The following is a 15,152-nucleotide window of genomic DNA, read 5'->3' as shown; positions in this document are numbered from 1 at the left end:
ACTTTAAGAAAGAATTTTCCTAAAGTTCATGTTAGGGGTCAATGGTTTCACATGGCCACAGAGATGTTTTCACCATACCCCTGGGCCAGGAGAAAACATCAGCCTAGGAAAATATAAATTTTTAAGAAGTCTTTGGAAGGAAGTGTGGCTCTTCTCTTTACTGTCTGGAAGCATGTAGGGATTTCTTGATCTAATTTTACTCCTAAGACCTAATTATGGTTATCACATCAGCCCTGTCTTAGAGCATCCTGCCACGAAAGGGGTAAGACTGTTCTCTATGCCAAGCCTGCTAAACGGCGCAAAGGCCAGAGAACCTGCCCAATTTAATTTTATAGTGACCCGTGAGCTTTGAGAGCCACTGTTGCAGGGAATGAAAATCTAGACCAAACACCTTAAGGTACCTGCTTTTCTTTTGAAGTTTGCTTTAATTTGTTTATATGATTAATCTATTTTTAAAATGTAGCATCCACCTAGAGTAGCCGGAACTGAGTTTCTGACAGGTTAAAGTAAGGATAAGCCATAGTGCCTTGCATAAAGACCCATGGCTGTGTACCACAGCATAAAACTGCTTTACTCTAGAAAGTGACACTTTAAAGTGAATGCTTTTGAAAATTAAAAACGCTAAGCAAACATGTGCTTGAATATTAGAAGCATTTCCAGTTCATGACCTAGGTAGAGCTAATAATTTCCAGTGCCAATGACGATAACACAAGGATCCAGCATGGCCACGTTAGCGTGTGTGGTGGTTCGAAGGAGACCAGCACCCATGGGCTCATGTGTTTGATTGGTTGGTCACTACTTGGTAGGACCGTCTGGGAAGGATTAGAAGATATGCTCTTGGAGGAGGTGTGTCCCTGGGCGCGGGCTTTGAGGTTTCATAAGATTGTGCCATATCCAGTGTTTCATTTCTCTCCCTCTTACTCCCTCCCTTTCCAAAGTATGGATCTGCATGGGAGCTCTTGGCTCCTTCTGATGCTGTTGTGGAGTCTAAGCTTCTGAAACACTATGTGTGTGTGAGTATCTTGCCTTGGTCAGTGTCTTACCACAGCAATAATAGAAAAGCAACCACGTTATCTCAAGATGGTCAGTACCTTATAGCATTGAGGACCCAGCACTACCATGTCAGCTTAGGGACTCTGCTACATGGTCATCTCTGTGTTTCTTTATGCTGTGGCATCTTCCCTTGTCTAACACCCAACCTTATTCCATATCCTTTAAGATAAAGAGTAAGCTTTCCTAAACCTGCCTGCCGCCACCTTCACATTTCTTCTTCTACCAGTACATCGCCCCACGGCTATTTACTGGATAATTTTTCTTTAATAACCACACCTTTCTCCTTTTAAAATTAGGCCTGACCCAAGTGAGATACTAAATGTCTCACTATTTAAATACAATTGTTGCCATCTGCGTAAAATGATTGAGTGTTTAGGAAGCAATGACACCAAATCAAACACATCTCTCAGGGTCCGAGGGATAGGAGGGTCCTTAACCATTGTGGTTCAGATGGGACACAGGAGTCGCTCCTCACGAAACTTTCAGCTTTTAAACCTTGCCATGGAGCTCCTGGGGGTAGGAGAAGCAAAGGGGTGTGGGGGTGCTCTCCATGGTTGGTTTGGGGAGAGAGAAGGAAGAGCCTTTCCCCACTAAACTGGAGGTTGACTTCAGACCTTCCTGCTTCCCTGGTCTGTAAGACACTTACTCCTCATCTCAAATTGGAATGTCCCGCAATTAAAATCAGTTTCTCTACCTGAAGAACCAAGAGGAGGGGGCTCTGTTTGCCAGTCTGCAGGCCTGAGGTCTAGTCTTTCTACTTCTAGATACTTACTTTCTGCCCCAGCATTCCAGGAAATCCGGGGAAACCCTGTGGAAAGAACAACAAATACTGTGACTGTCTTGAAATACCACTTGGAAGAGAGAGCTGTGGGTGGATTTGATGAGCCATTTTCAAGATGGCTGCCCATCCGGGGAGCCGGAGCCGATATTTCTATTGTTTGAAGCCTATCAGTTATCCAGATTTGCCATTACCTTTTCTCCTTTGGGACCTAAGTCACCCCTTTCACCTCTGGATCCCTAAGAGAAAAACAAAAGAGTCAGTTAGTCAATGGTCTAATATCGAATTGTGTTGGGGTTTGGGATGAGGGGGTGGTGATAGGAACATTTCAAACTGAAAAACTCCCTAAGCCAACGACCTCACTTTTGCAAAGCTCTAGTCTCTTATAATAGGTGGCTTGCCCAGTAAAGAAATGCTTTCTGTTTAGACCCTGGAGACCTCCTAACATTATCTAGTAAAGAGAAATGTATAGAAAGTTCTGGGCCTCTGATCCTCCCAACTGGCAGGACTTGTATCCCCGGGTGCTGGCTGGTAGTTGTTTGGTTTTGGCAGGTGAGGAGGCTTCTGGTAGAAACCTGGCCTGGTAGAAACTCTGCCCCTCTGCTGACTGGACAAAGCCCAAAGTCTTTCCCTGACCCCAGCTCCCATTTGTTGCCCTGCTCCCTGCGTGGGGCGGGGCCTCACTGGGAGCTCTTCTTTACCGGAACCCTCCTCCTCTGAGTCTCTCCTCCCTCCGCCTCCACCCGAAGGACCGAGGAAGAACTGCAGCTGACGGCTACACAGAGGACTGGCCCTGTCTGCCACCCACCACCAGCTCCAGAGCTGAGTCCAGACAGAGATCTGGGATGGCTGGAGAGAGGCACACTGACCTTTTCCCCTCTGGATCCAGGGAAGCCCTAAAAGAAAGCAGGCAGTTGTTTATAGTGAGCCCCTAGCACAGATGGGCGTGCTCTAAGAACTGGAGGAGTCCCTGGATGTGGTGCTGTACTGTGAGTCCTAAGGGACGTACAGCAGTAAACGCAAAGACATCCAAGAGGCCTGTGCTTATAACAGGCCTACAGACAGCATAGACTTTCTCAGTTCCCAAATGCCTAATCAGGAGCCATAACCGATAGCTGAAGAGAGCGGGGGGGGGGGGGGGGGGCGGGGGGGGGGTGATCCCAGTGTCCATCACCTGGGAGCATGATTGTCCGCCACCCCAAAGGGCTGACTCCCCAGCATGGTGACAGTGTCCTAGTGCCCCCCTCCATCCCGATAGACAGCTACTGCTCCTCAGTGTTAGCGAGGAGACCTGGGGATGGCCGTCTGCACCACACACTGACCTTAGAGCCCATTGGTCCTCTTGACCCTGGCAGGCCTGGCATACCCTGGTCACCTTTGTCGCCCTGTGGCAATTAGAACATGGAAAAGGAGATCCACGGTGATATTTCTCGGAGAAGCAGAAACAGTTGTCAGGGAAACTGGGATAGAACCAGGGTATTGGGGTGAACAGGAAATGTGAATTCCATATGACCCTTTGCTTCCTCCCAGGGCTCCAACTTTCCACCTTTCATTGTGGTCCTTGAGATTAAATAGAGAAGAAAAATGCCCACGGCAGACCGACAAACTGAAGACTCACTGAGATATTGTAAATGGTGATGTTTGGTCTTTTTCTGGAAAGGGCTGTACTAAGGCAGGGGAGACAGTGTGAGGAACTCCGGAGATGCACAATCCCACATGTAAATTATTTGCCAGCTTTGCTTTTTGCATAGGGAGGGTCTCTCAGACATCTCGTCTACACTCTTACCCTCAGTCTGAAGCCAAGTAGAGGAAAAATTAGCCTCAGGGCATGTACACCAGAGGAAGGTGGTTGGTGTGTAGGATTTATTCATTGTCTCTATTACAAAACTGTAACTAGTAGAAATATAAAGTCAACTAAATACTGTTGGGGGGATTAGTTTGTGGTGTTCACTTTGGTTTTTGCTTTTGTTTACTTGTTTGCTTGGTTTGGCTTTTTGTTTGTTTTGTTTTTTAGGCAGGGTCTCAACTACCCCTGGCTGGTATATGAAAACGCAGGTGATGGTGACCTTGAACTGATGTTCCTCCTTGCCTCTGAGTTCAAGGATTATAGAAAATATCACCACCATGCCTGGCTGCATATTCCAAATTGCAAGTGTCTTTATAAGTTACATCAAATGGGGCTGGAGAGATGGCTTGGTGGTTAAAAGCACTAACTGTTCTTTGAGAGGTCTTGAGTTCAATTCCCAGCCTCCACATGGTAGCTCACAACCACCTGCTATGGGATATGATGCCTTCTTCTGGTGTGTCTGAAGACAGAGCACTCATATACATAAAATGCATACACAAATGAATTTTTAAAAAGAAACTCCATTAAATATAAAAACTAAACTAGTGAAATTAATTTTGCCAGAAGTTTACCTTTTATTTAATCTAATTGTCACTACAACATGAAATCATGGTACAATAAAGATTTTTAAATTACATTTCAGTGTGTCTGTCTGTGTGTGTGTGTATGTGACCCACAACACACATGTAGAGGTCAGAAGACAACTTGTGGGAGTCAGTCCTCTCCTTTCACACGTGGGTTCTAGGGATGGGACTCAGGTTGTCAGGCGTGGTGGCAGACACCGTTACTGACTGATATGTCCCCAGCCCTGAATAGTTTTCTAACTTAAAGCCTGGATGAGTGAAAATGCACTGTCCAGATCGTCACTTATGCTAGTCGCATTTCAAGGGGTCCACAGCGATCTGTGGTGGTTGTGATGGACAGCTTAGCTCTCTATAGTGGGGATTTTGTTTTGTTTGAGTCAGGATCTTACTCTAGCTCAGGATGACCTGGAACTTACTTTGTAGCCCAGGCTGGCCTCTAACTCATAGTGATCCTACCTCAGCCTTCTGAGTCCTGAGTTTGTGAGTATGAGGCACCGTGCCAGGACAGACAGTAAATTGAAAATTGCCTGCACGTATTCATGTGCACGCCTAGTATCCACAGAGGACAGAAGAGGACATTGGATGCCCTGCACGTGGAATTACAGATGTTTGTGAGCCACAGTGTAGGTGCTGGGAACTGAACACAAGTCCTCTGCGAGAACAGCAGTCACTGTTAACAGTGCATCTCTCCAGCAGGTTACAGTAGTTCTTTTAGGAAACGTTTCCTTGGGACTGTTTTGTATTACCAACACAAGCAGGAAGGCAGAGCAGCAGAGGATATTCGCTTGCCTTGCCCTGGCTTCTGCTGGTCAAATCTTCAAGTCATGGCCTTGGCACCCTGCAGTCTGTGACAGGCAGCAGGAACATAAGACAAAGGAAGATAGGGGTGTGTTTGCTTTTTCTCTCTCTCAGAGGAGAATCAGCATTCCTCCAGCCTGCTTAGAGTCCTGGACTTTCCACCCACCATATTGATGGGACAGGTCCCTTTGGGTCATTTCAGAGGAACCAGACTAGTACTCTCATTCTCAGAACAGAGGGGAAGGGGAGATTCTGGGAAAGATGGGAGCAGCCCCCATGTCTCCACTGGAGCAGCGTCACAGCGCTGACCAAGGTCTGTAGGCCACGTGAAGAAGCACTTAGGGGCTGGGAACTACATTCCAGCTGTTTCCCTCTAAAGGAGGTAAAGTGATCAACCGCTGGACAAGACCCAAGGAACCCATCGTTCCCCTTGTATTCTGGTACTACATGAGCCCCAAACATATATGACACTTACCCTGGGTCCTTCAGGGCCTGGCCAGCCAACGGGCCCAGGCATGCCAGGAACACCTGGGGGTCCAGGTCTACCCTTCAAAGACCAAGAACAAAAGTCAAGATACCTCAGTATGCTTCTCTCCAGCCAAGAACGTCTGGGGTCCTGGTAAGAGAAGACCACCAAACATGGACCCCTGTACCTTCATTCCTACCCTACAAAGAATGAAGGCTTTAAAACCCATGTCAAATAGATTTTTAATGTCAATTTACCAAACAACACTTTATTTTACATAAGAAACAGAGAACGGTAGCCAGCAGGATTCTAAACTTCTTGGTCACTCAGATTTCATTACCTCTCTAGAGACACCCACCGTCTCTTCCTTCCTGTGGGTTCTCCACAGGTTGTCCTGTGGTAGGAGCTGGGATTGTGTTTGGAGCAGCAGCAGATGGCTGTTGAAACTCCCTCAAGGGCGTTTGGCCTGCTTGCTGCCCCACCCCTCAGTGGCTACACTGATGGCTTCTATAAAAGCCTGCACCCATGAGGCTCACTTTTGGGCACTGGAGCTTTCCAGTAACCTATGAACCTTCCCTTTCTAGACCCAACATCCCAGACCTCTTATCATCAAGGCGTCAAGGAAGGACAAACAGATGCCCATGTTGGACGCTAGTGTTGGACTTCTCCTACGCACACTCTCACGACACCCTTCTCCCCTCTTCACAGGACCCTCCTGCCAGTGTTCCTTCATCATCTATTCACTTGCACACGTCTCTGCTTCCACAGAACCCCATCTCAACTAAGGGTTATACACAAATGACCTTTGTGAATGAGGCGAGAACATAGACAGGGGGTGGTGGTGTCTGTCTTGAGCGCTACACTTGGTGGCTCACTTCACAGTTAGCTAGGGACTCACTTTTGAGTTTTTACTCAGCTGAGAGCTCAGAGATGCCAGATGCTGGCACGTACACTTGACTTGTGCCTTCTATGCGCGTGACAGGCATTACTAATCAACATAGGCCTTGATGCTGCTGAGCATGGGACCACAGGATTCTCTCTAGGCCAGCATTCTACAGTCACCAAGTTGTGTCTGGTCTTGTTATTCGTGCTGTATAAAAGTCCGTTTATTGGCTTCTGTTGATATTAAAGCCACTGGCATCTTTTAGGATGGACTTGCTCTTCCTTCAGTCCCAGGCAAGACCTAGAACGTAAGAGCCAACATCCACTGACCTTAGAGATATTGTCTGCTCTGATGCTAATAATGGCATAGGGCCAGTTCACTCAGAGCCACTGTAGTGTCCAAAGCAAAGACATTTACTCCTGTCTACTCAAGCACTTTATTCCGGCTTAACGAAGGTCATTTTGTGTCACCGTTGGGTGGCAGGATGAAGCTGAGGAACTGTGCCCAGCAGCCCCTGGAAGAAGTTGGTTAGATGCTAGCAGCCACAGGCTCCAGCTCTTAACCTTGGCAGAAAAGGCAAGCATGCTGACGTCATCAGCCGGTGCCAGCGTCAGAGCTCCGCCACGGTAGGGGTTGGCACTGGGCACACTTGCATGCACGTGCAGCATAGTTCCGCGACAAAACAGCATGGGTCTTACCTTCCTTCCCGGGCGGCCAAGATCTCCCTGTGTGTGGAGAAGACAGATAAACAAAGGTTCTTTGAAAGGGAAGTTCTGGGATCAGACAACTTAGTAGGGCTGAGGCCTGAGCATACTGTGACTCATTCAATCAGTTGGTCACTTGACCAGTTACTGCACGTCTGCCATGTCAGTGGCCCAAAGCAGGACACACCAGTAGCACCCCCTTCTATAGCTGCATCCACTCATTGGGGGGCCCTCCTCATCTACTAAGACAGAACGATCACATCTTTTGAAATCCCAACCAGAACATTCTCAGTGGTGCATCCAGAAAGCAAGTGGTGACAAGAAAGTAGAGGCTCATACCTTTTCTCCCTTTGGTCCTGTCTTGCCAGGAAGCCCAGGTGGACCCTACACAATCGAGAGAAGAGGTGAAGGAAACATATACCTGACCACGGTGAGACTGCAGGGGAGGGTTTGTGGTGGGGGACTGCGGCACTGGGCCTTTGCAGAGCAGGCTGACTCTGTGTGTGAGCTGGGGGAAGGTGGGGGAAGAACTCAGGGACCCCTGCAGGAACCTCTCAGCCCCGTGGTCCACTCTCCTCTTCCTCCTGTGCTTTCTTGTTTCTCATGGCACTCTCTGGACTTTAATTTTCTCCCTAGAACCTTCGGTATTTAATAAGAGCAGCCTCAGCCTCCTGTTGAGACCCCATGATGCTACACTTCTCTGAGGCCCTGCTAAGAAGGAAAGTTCAGTTTCACATAGAGAGTAGCTGTTTCTGATATCCTCAGGGAGGAGCTGGCCCACTCCTGTAATCTCAGAACTTGGCAACTAGAGGCAAGAGGTATTCAAGGCCAGCCTTGGCTGCCCAGCAAGTTCAGGCATGGCTAGCCCAAACTACTTGAAATCCTGTCGTATAAATAACAAACAAAAGGAAAGAAAAGAAAAGATTTCTGGAAAATGATCTGCGGGTTCCAGATGTGGAATAATCTTCTCTGTCCAGAGAGCGTGTTACATTGTTTACAATGGCTCCCGGTGTGTGGGAGACAGGAGTCTCCATCCAGCAAAGGTTTTAAAAACGCCAGTGTTTTACACACTCACAGCCAGAAGCACCTGCTTTCTGCTCACATATCTTTGAAAAGCTCATGTCTGTTTTCCAAATTCCTGGGGATGGCAGAGAGAAACCCACCCAATCCTCTGTCCTCTGTACCCCTACTGTCTGCAAGTGACCAACATGACAACCTGTCAGAAGTGTGGCTTCTCCAAACGTACCCAAATGATCCTGTTGTCACAGTACAGTCCCCTGGGATCTTTGAAAACAATCTCAGAGCTCAGGTCATACCCAGCCCAGTCACATGACCGTCTGGGCAGTGGGAGTCTGAGAGTTCTAAGAGTGTTTGCAGGTCCCTGGGGATCCTCAGGTGAGGACACAGCTGGCTAGGAGGGGGGTAGCCACAGCTGGGGGGAACCACCTTTAGTTATCCGCCTTTGCTTATCCACCTTCTTTCTGAGTTAGGAGGCAGAGTTGGGAAGTTGTTTTCTATTTCCAAGCCTTTTGTTTCTTGAAATGGTTAGAACTGTTTTTACAAGATCATTGAGCTTAACACACACCGAACAAATATAGATTCTGATGGAATGGAGGGGTGTGTGTGTGTGTGTGTGTGTGTGTGTGTGTGTGTGTGTGTGATTTTCCTTCCTTTCCTTTTTCTCCCCCTCCCTCTCTTTTCTTTCCTGTGACAGACGTCTTATCCTGCCTGTCCTGGAACTCAGAATGGCTAACTCAAGGCAGTCTTCCTGCCTCTACCTGAGTGCTGGGATCATAGGCCTAAACCACTGTACCCGGTGCAGATTGCATTTCTAACCAGTTCCCATATGATGCTAGTTGCAGGCTTAGAGACCTCATGTTGCACAGACTCCGTGGGTGGGCAGCAGAGTCTCTATGTGACTCAGACTCAAGGAGCACAGAGGTCCACTGGTACGACTGGAACTGCCATTCTGAGATGGCCAGGGGACACCCTCCTTCCACAAGCTGGGTTGGTTCTCCTGCACATCAAGACCCAACAGAGAAAGGTTCTGACAGGAGGATCTCTCCCCTGGCCTGTCTGCAGACCTCCCAGCCCCTTTATGATGGCCTCTGGCTTCTGAGCTCAAGGTCTCATTTTCATTATTATAACATCTAGCAGATGATTTTATTGTTTGTTTCCTCATTTATTTTGTTTTTGAGATAGGGTCTCTTACTATGTAGCCCAACCTAGTCTTAAACTCAAGGTCCCCCTGCTTCATCCTCCCAAGTGCTGGGACTACAATTATGCTTGGCAGAACCTTCCCCTAATGAATAAAGATTTCAGGGGACCAGTCACTGGGAGAGGAGCAGGTGGGACTTCTTGATTGGAGAAGCAGGGGAAAAAAAAAAGACCTGCTTTTGGACGGGGGAAGAGGTGGAGGCCAGAATGTAGGTAGTGGAAGCCTAGCCCACTCCACTCCCCACCCCAATGGATCTGCAACTGAAGAATTTATCCTAGAATGGTTTGCAGATTAGGATAATAATTGCTGTGCCCAACGACTGTGCTACCTGTTGATTCTAAACTAAGTTTGTGTGGTGTTTTCCTTCATGTGCCGACTCAACTGAGTTCCAGAGAAAGCTATGGTGGCAAGGTACCCCAGCCAGCCACGGTTAATTTGGATGCGTGGGGCTGGTGTGGCAGTGACCCGCCACAGGAACTTGGTGAGTCGGGCGGAGAGATTTCAGAGCTCTGTCAGAGTCTGCTGAGATGAGAACAGGCCAGGCCCACGTGCTAGCATTTTTTATTACTTAATGCAGCATTATCATACCTGAGTCAATAAATGTTTATGGGGAGCAGGCTAGTTATAGCCCACTGGTCGGGTAAACTAGGAAATGGGGTGGACACTATCCCTGCCCCTGTACACAGGGAATCAATAACTTTTCCTCTACAAAGCCAGAGAGTAATCCTCTTAGGCTTGGAGGGTCACATCTGCTGTCTGTCAGACTCCTCAGCTCTGCTCTGACAGCCTGCATTCAGCCACAGACAGTAAAACTGTAGTTAGAAAACCAGGTAGGGCTGGATTCAATGCCATAGTTTTAAACTTGGTAATTGTGAAAGGCATTCCTCCTTCCCCCTCCTCTCCTCTCCTCTCCTCTCCTCTCCTCTCCTCTCCTCTCCTCTCCTCTCCTCTCCTCTCCTCTCCCCTCCCCTCCCCTCCCCTCCCCCCTCCCCTCCCCTCCCCCTCCCTTCCCCTCTTCTCCCCTTTACCCTCCTCTCTCCTCCCCTCCCCTCTCCCCCCCCCCCCGGTTTTCCTCTCTTCTCCCCTCCTCTTTTCTCTCCTCCTCTCCTTTCTCTTCCCTTCCTCTGCTCTCCAAAGGGAGGGTTTCGTTTTGTACCCTGAGCAGTCTTGGAATTCATGTAGTAAGTTGCAGTCTGGTCTCAAATTTATAGTAATCCTTCTGTCTCAGCGTCCTCTGAGTGTCAGAGTTAGAGATAGGTGTCACCAGGCTTGGCTAAGAAAGGTATCTCTAGGGAGGGAACCAACCTCTGAGATTCTAGGAGGAGCGCATCAAAACTTAAGCAGGGCCTTGGAGGCTGAGGCAAGCTTGCTGTGTGTGCGGAGGAGAGGCAGACATTGTAGCTAAGTTCAAGGCAGAGGGTGTGTGAGCTGATGGAGCAGCTCAAGCCAGAGTCCACTCATGGGACTTTGTCTTCCAGGTCAGGGACTTTGGCTTTTAGTCCCCTAACACTAGGAAACCATAAGAGGTTCATGTAGCTTAGCGGTGATTTTGATGCCTCCTGTCTACGACGGCTCAGGACCTACAAGACCCTGGGACCCTCTTTCTCCTCCCCATGGAGGACCCAGAGCCTCAGAGCTGTTGAAAAAGCCCTCAGGACAGCAGATTAGCCTGGGATGGGGGGTGTCTGGAGTGCAAAGGTCTCTCTAGCAGCTTACCCATTCCTCAGTCTTCTCTTGTACCTCAGTTGGGGACTGCTAATGCTTGTAGTAGTCCAGACAGAGCCCAGGAAAGCTAAGGTAACTGTCCCTCAGAAAGACACTTTCCTGAACTGAGAACAAACCTTTCTAGGTCCACAGGTGGGGTAGACGGTCATGTTCGTATTTGATGACAACAACAGCCACTACCATATAAGCAGCAAACTAAAATATGACATGAGACCCTCAACTCTATCATGGCAGGGGCTATACATTCGAGGCCAGATTCACCCTGAGACTCTTATGAGGCCAGAGAAGGAAAACCAGCCACACAGAACATCACAGGGAAGGCTTTATGAGGCCCTGTCCATTGGTTATGAGACACAGGGTTGGGGGGACTGGAAGGGTGAACTCACCTGGGGCCCAGGGGGCCCAGGAGAGCCAAGTGACCCCTGAATGCAGGGTGATGGTGAAGCCTCAAGTTCCAGAAGATTCTTCATGTCTGGGGAAAGAAGCTTCAGAGGAAAGCGACAATGGGTTAGAGGTCAGACCAATGAAAGAGTTGCTTCCCTGGGCTGGCCCCTGCTCTATTTCTATGCAGTGGGAACTTCTGAGTCACCCCCCCCCCCCAGTGTTTTTTCCTTTTAAATAGACAATCTGTTATAACAGACTCTAGGCATCCTGATGCTTCACAGCTAACTGTTTTCCCATCTGTTATCTAGTGTTTCTCTAGCCTGCTTCTCCTTTTCTATCTGCCACATCCCATTTCTGTCTTTTTTCTTTCATCCTTGACCCCCACGGCAGGGATTTCATGAATATTTGATTAAAAGAAAGAAAGAAAGAAAGAAAGAGAGAGAAGAGAAGAATAGAAAAGAGAAAAGAATAGAAAAGAAAAGAAAAAAGAAAATAGAAGAGAAGAAAAGAAAGAAAATAGGAAATTCTGCAGCTGATGGGGATTTGGAAGCTATGAACACACTTTAGTTTTTTCAAAAAGATGAACCATCTTGCTGCCAAGCCTGATCTCATCTAACTCTCAGATGAGAAAAAAAAAAAAAAAAAAAAAAAAAAAAAAAAAAAAAAAAAAACCTTCCTTCTTCACAGACATGGCAAGGGAACAGATGAGTGAATGAATTGGCCTAATTGGCACAATGCCCACTCCAGACTTCTATCTTCCAGTGGCACTAGAGCCACCCCTCTTAAGTGGGATTCTGAGGTGGCCATGTTGAGCCATTTTGTATGGAGCTGACATGGAGGAAACTGGAAGTTTCCACTCACTCAAGTCCAGAGTACTCACCGGGCTTCGGCTGCCTCTGAAGAAAGGCGGTGGGAAAAGTGGGGGTGGTGGGGGCGTCAGTAGGCAGCATGCTTTGTGGCTGCCCCGCTTCTTCTGATCCAGGCCAGGAAGGGCTGTTCAGAGAAAACTGCTGTTCCTTAGCATGGGGCTAGGATGACCATCTGTGTCACACCCACCATGCCCACGGGACATGTACACGGTCACCTGAGATTGGAGCAGGCCCCTGTTTGTTGCCTTGAGGCAATGAAGACACACAGACCCTCTTGCCTCTGCTGAAGGGAAATCCAGACACTGTGTGTGTCTTCAGAGACTAACTCTGTAGGTATGGTGAGGAATGCAAAGTTCAGACAGACTGGTCATGGCCCCACAGCTGGACAGAGGACGTGCATGTGATGCTGTCCTCAAGAGGAAACTGTTTAGACAGAGAGGTAACCAGGGCTGGAGCCATGGTTTCAAACAGACCCTATATCCTCATGCGGACACTCCATTTGCTAACGAGTCCCACTTAAATGTCTCAGTGACAGGTGACCAAATCCCCAACATAAGGAGGTAAATGGGCCACTGGGCTTCTATATCTTTGATTTTCACAGAGCATTATCTATGTTTGGCCTTAATTCATGGCCAGTGATAAGGTATGTAAAAAGATGCTGGTCCCACACGATAATGCAATAGAGTTCCATGAAGAGAATAGACCCTAGACAATAGCACCTAAGAGCTAGAAAAAGCCCTCCAACTGCAGAGGCCTGTAAACTCGAGCCTTCGTGCTCCCCAGCGCCACTGGAGCTTAACACCAAGGATGCATCCTGAGGGTGTCTCTATTTTATGCAAATTGAATCTCACAATGTGAATCCCTGTTTGTCTCCTCTTTCTCAACACAGCATTTGAGGGGGTGGAACAGGCTGTAATTACAGTTCTTACGGAGTTCTGTTGTGTGGCTAGACCATAACGTTCTTACCCATTGAGGAGCATCACTGGTGTGCATGAGGTGATACTGATGCTCACATACCAGAGTGGCTACAATGAAAAGGGACAGGAGAAAAGCATGGCAGGGGGCGGGGCCAACTGGAACTGTTATTGTTCTATCGGGTGGCAATAGAGGCTGGTATGGTCTTTGGGAAAATGGTAAAAAGTAAAGCTGAGTGTAGACATATGGTAGATAGAGCTCAGGAATTTACCAACAGAAAGGGCGGGTACACTGGCATGCTTGTAGTAGTCAGATCAAGGAAAGCCATGTTTTTCCAGTTCCTAGCTTGAGCCTCAGATTCCTGGATCTCTAACCTCACAGAACAAGCCTAGGTGGGTCTCCTCATGCCTCTCATCCCTGAGCTCCATCTGTGCGTGATGTGCATGTAGTGTTTGAGACAGCCAGAAGAGGGCATCTCCTGGAACTGGGGTGATAACCTCCATGAGGGTGCTTGGATTTGAACCCTGGTCCTCTGGAAGAGCAACCAGTACTCTTAACTACAGAGCCGTCTCTCCAGTCTCCACTATTCTCTTTCTTGGTTTGATAGTTATGTTTTCAAACTTGACTCTATCGCCAACTCTTGGCCAGCGTTGGGAAGCTAAGAGTAGACAACTTTGGCTTCTCCGTGCTATGCAGAGCTATTGAAGAGGTGGTAGGTACATACTAGCTGCTGAAGCCTGTTAGAGCCCCCTCCAGATCCAGTCTCCCTTGTCTCCCTTTGCTTCAGTAGACAGCAATGATCCAAGGCTGCGGCTCTCCAAAGCCCTCTTAGAAGGAACACCTGGGAGCTTGGCGGGCCATGTGGCTAGTTTGCCCCATGCCTATTGATCTTCAGGGCCATATATGTCTCTAATGTTGCCTGGAAGCTCCCCACTAAAAGATCTTGGTTCTCTCAAAGACTCTCACTTCTCTTGCTTCTTCCTAGAAATGGGAGGAGTCTTCAGCAGCCATAAATTATCAGCTGCTTTTGCTGCCAAAGCATCTGCCTTTACACTACCCCTATGCCCACACCCCTTCCTCCCCCTTTGACCTACTTCATGCCAGCAGGTGTGGGGCCTTCGACTTCTGCCCCTCCCCCAGCCCCAGGAGCTGTTTGTTTTTAGCACAGTCTGGTTTATTTACAGCTCATTCCAGCACTGAGTATTTCCATCAGGTGGATGAGTCTGGGAGCAGCTTCCCCTCCGCTGTCAGCTAAGCCAGGGCTTCGCGGGTCTATTTTGGTGCTGAGTGGCCCTGTGCATCTCTCCCAGGCTTGTGATGTCTCCACTGGAACAGCACCTAAGTGCAGGGTCCAGCCTGGAAGAGTCCCAGAAGGCTCCATTGTAATGGAAACTGTTGGGCATGCAGCCCACAGTGCCTGTTGTGGCCTCCTGTACCACAGACATGGCTCTGACTTGGCAATGTCAACTACCAAGGGACTCCAAGACCACTTGGTCTTTACTTACTGATACTAATACTGTGGACACTGCTGTACCAAAGTATAGGCAATTAACTAATGAAGGTTTTGGCAAGCATTTGGTTTTTCCCCTCATTGGAAAGGAGCCTTTTCCCCCACTCCGTTTCGAGAAACTGAGGCACCCTCTTGGAAAGGGGTGCACACCAATGAACTCTTGGAAACACAGGAACTTTAGTCTAAGAGTTTGAGTCTGGAGTGCATGTGGTCCGTGGTCCAGCACACTCACTTCCTCAATCCAAATACTCAGTTTCCTCTTCTGGAGTACCACCAAGAGTTTGGCCCATGCCACCTCCAGTGACAGGTTTTGTGATAACACCAGGTTCACCACTGGGTCTATCTTCCATTTTCCCTACATTGCCTGACAAGTCCATCAGCACACCACCAGGTTCCTATTCCAACCTCCCACACTGAGC

The 15,152-nt window shown here is 48.4% G+C and overlaps 1 protein-coding gene across 4 annotated transcripts in view; it reads right to left on the bottom strand.

Moving 5' to 3' along the window:
- The window catches only part of COLQ (collagen like tail subunit of asymmetric acetylcholinesterase), a 52,579-nt gene that overhangs the window by 18,752 nt on the left and 18,675 nt on the right, over positions 1-15,152 (bottom strand). For 2 of the 4 annotated variants that reach the window (XM_080926867.1, XM_080926868.1), the window contains exons 2-10: positions 12,320-12,432; positions 11,442-11,540; positions 7,452-7,496; positions 7,107-7,133; positions 5,535-5,675; positions 3,154-3,216; positions 2,701-2,727; positions 2,026-2,070; positions 1,826-1,861 (exon numbers count right to left, since the gene is read on the bottom strand). In XM_080926867.1, the coding sequence (XP_080782993.1) occupies positions 1,826-1,861; positions 2,026-2,070; positions 2,701-2,727; positions 3,154-3,216; positions 5,535-5,675; positions 7,107-7,133; positions 7,452-7,496; positions 11,442-11,540; positions 12,320-12,432 (596 nt within the window). The remainder of the gene's footprint in view (positions 1-1,825; positions 1,862-2,025; positions 2,071-2,700; positions 2,728-3,153; positions 3,217-5,534; positions 5,676-7,106; positions 7,134-7,451; positions 7,497-11,441; positions 11,541-12,319; positions 12,433-15,152) is intronic. The other 2 variants (XM_080926869.1, XM_080926866.1) reach the window with 1 other exon arrangement.

Source organism: Micromys minutus (genome assembly GCF_963924665.1).
Source record: "Micromys minutus genome assembly, chromosome: 12".
Taxonomy (NCBI): Eukaryota; Metazoa; Chordata; class Mammalia; order Rodentia; family Muridae; genus Micromys; species Micromys minutus.
Note: the sequence above shows the minus strand (reverse complement) of the source record. Positions and strands in the feature narration are given on the sequence as shown.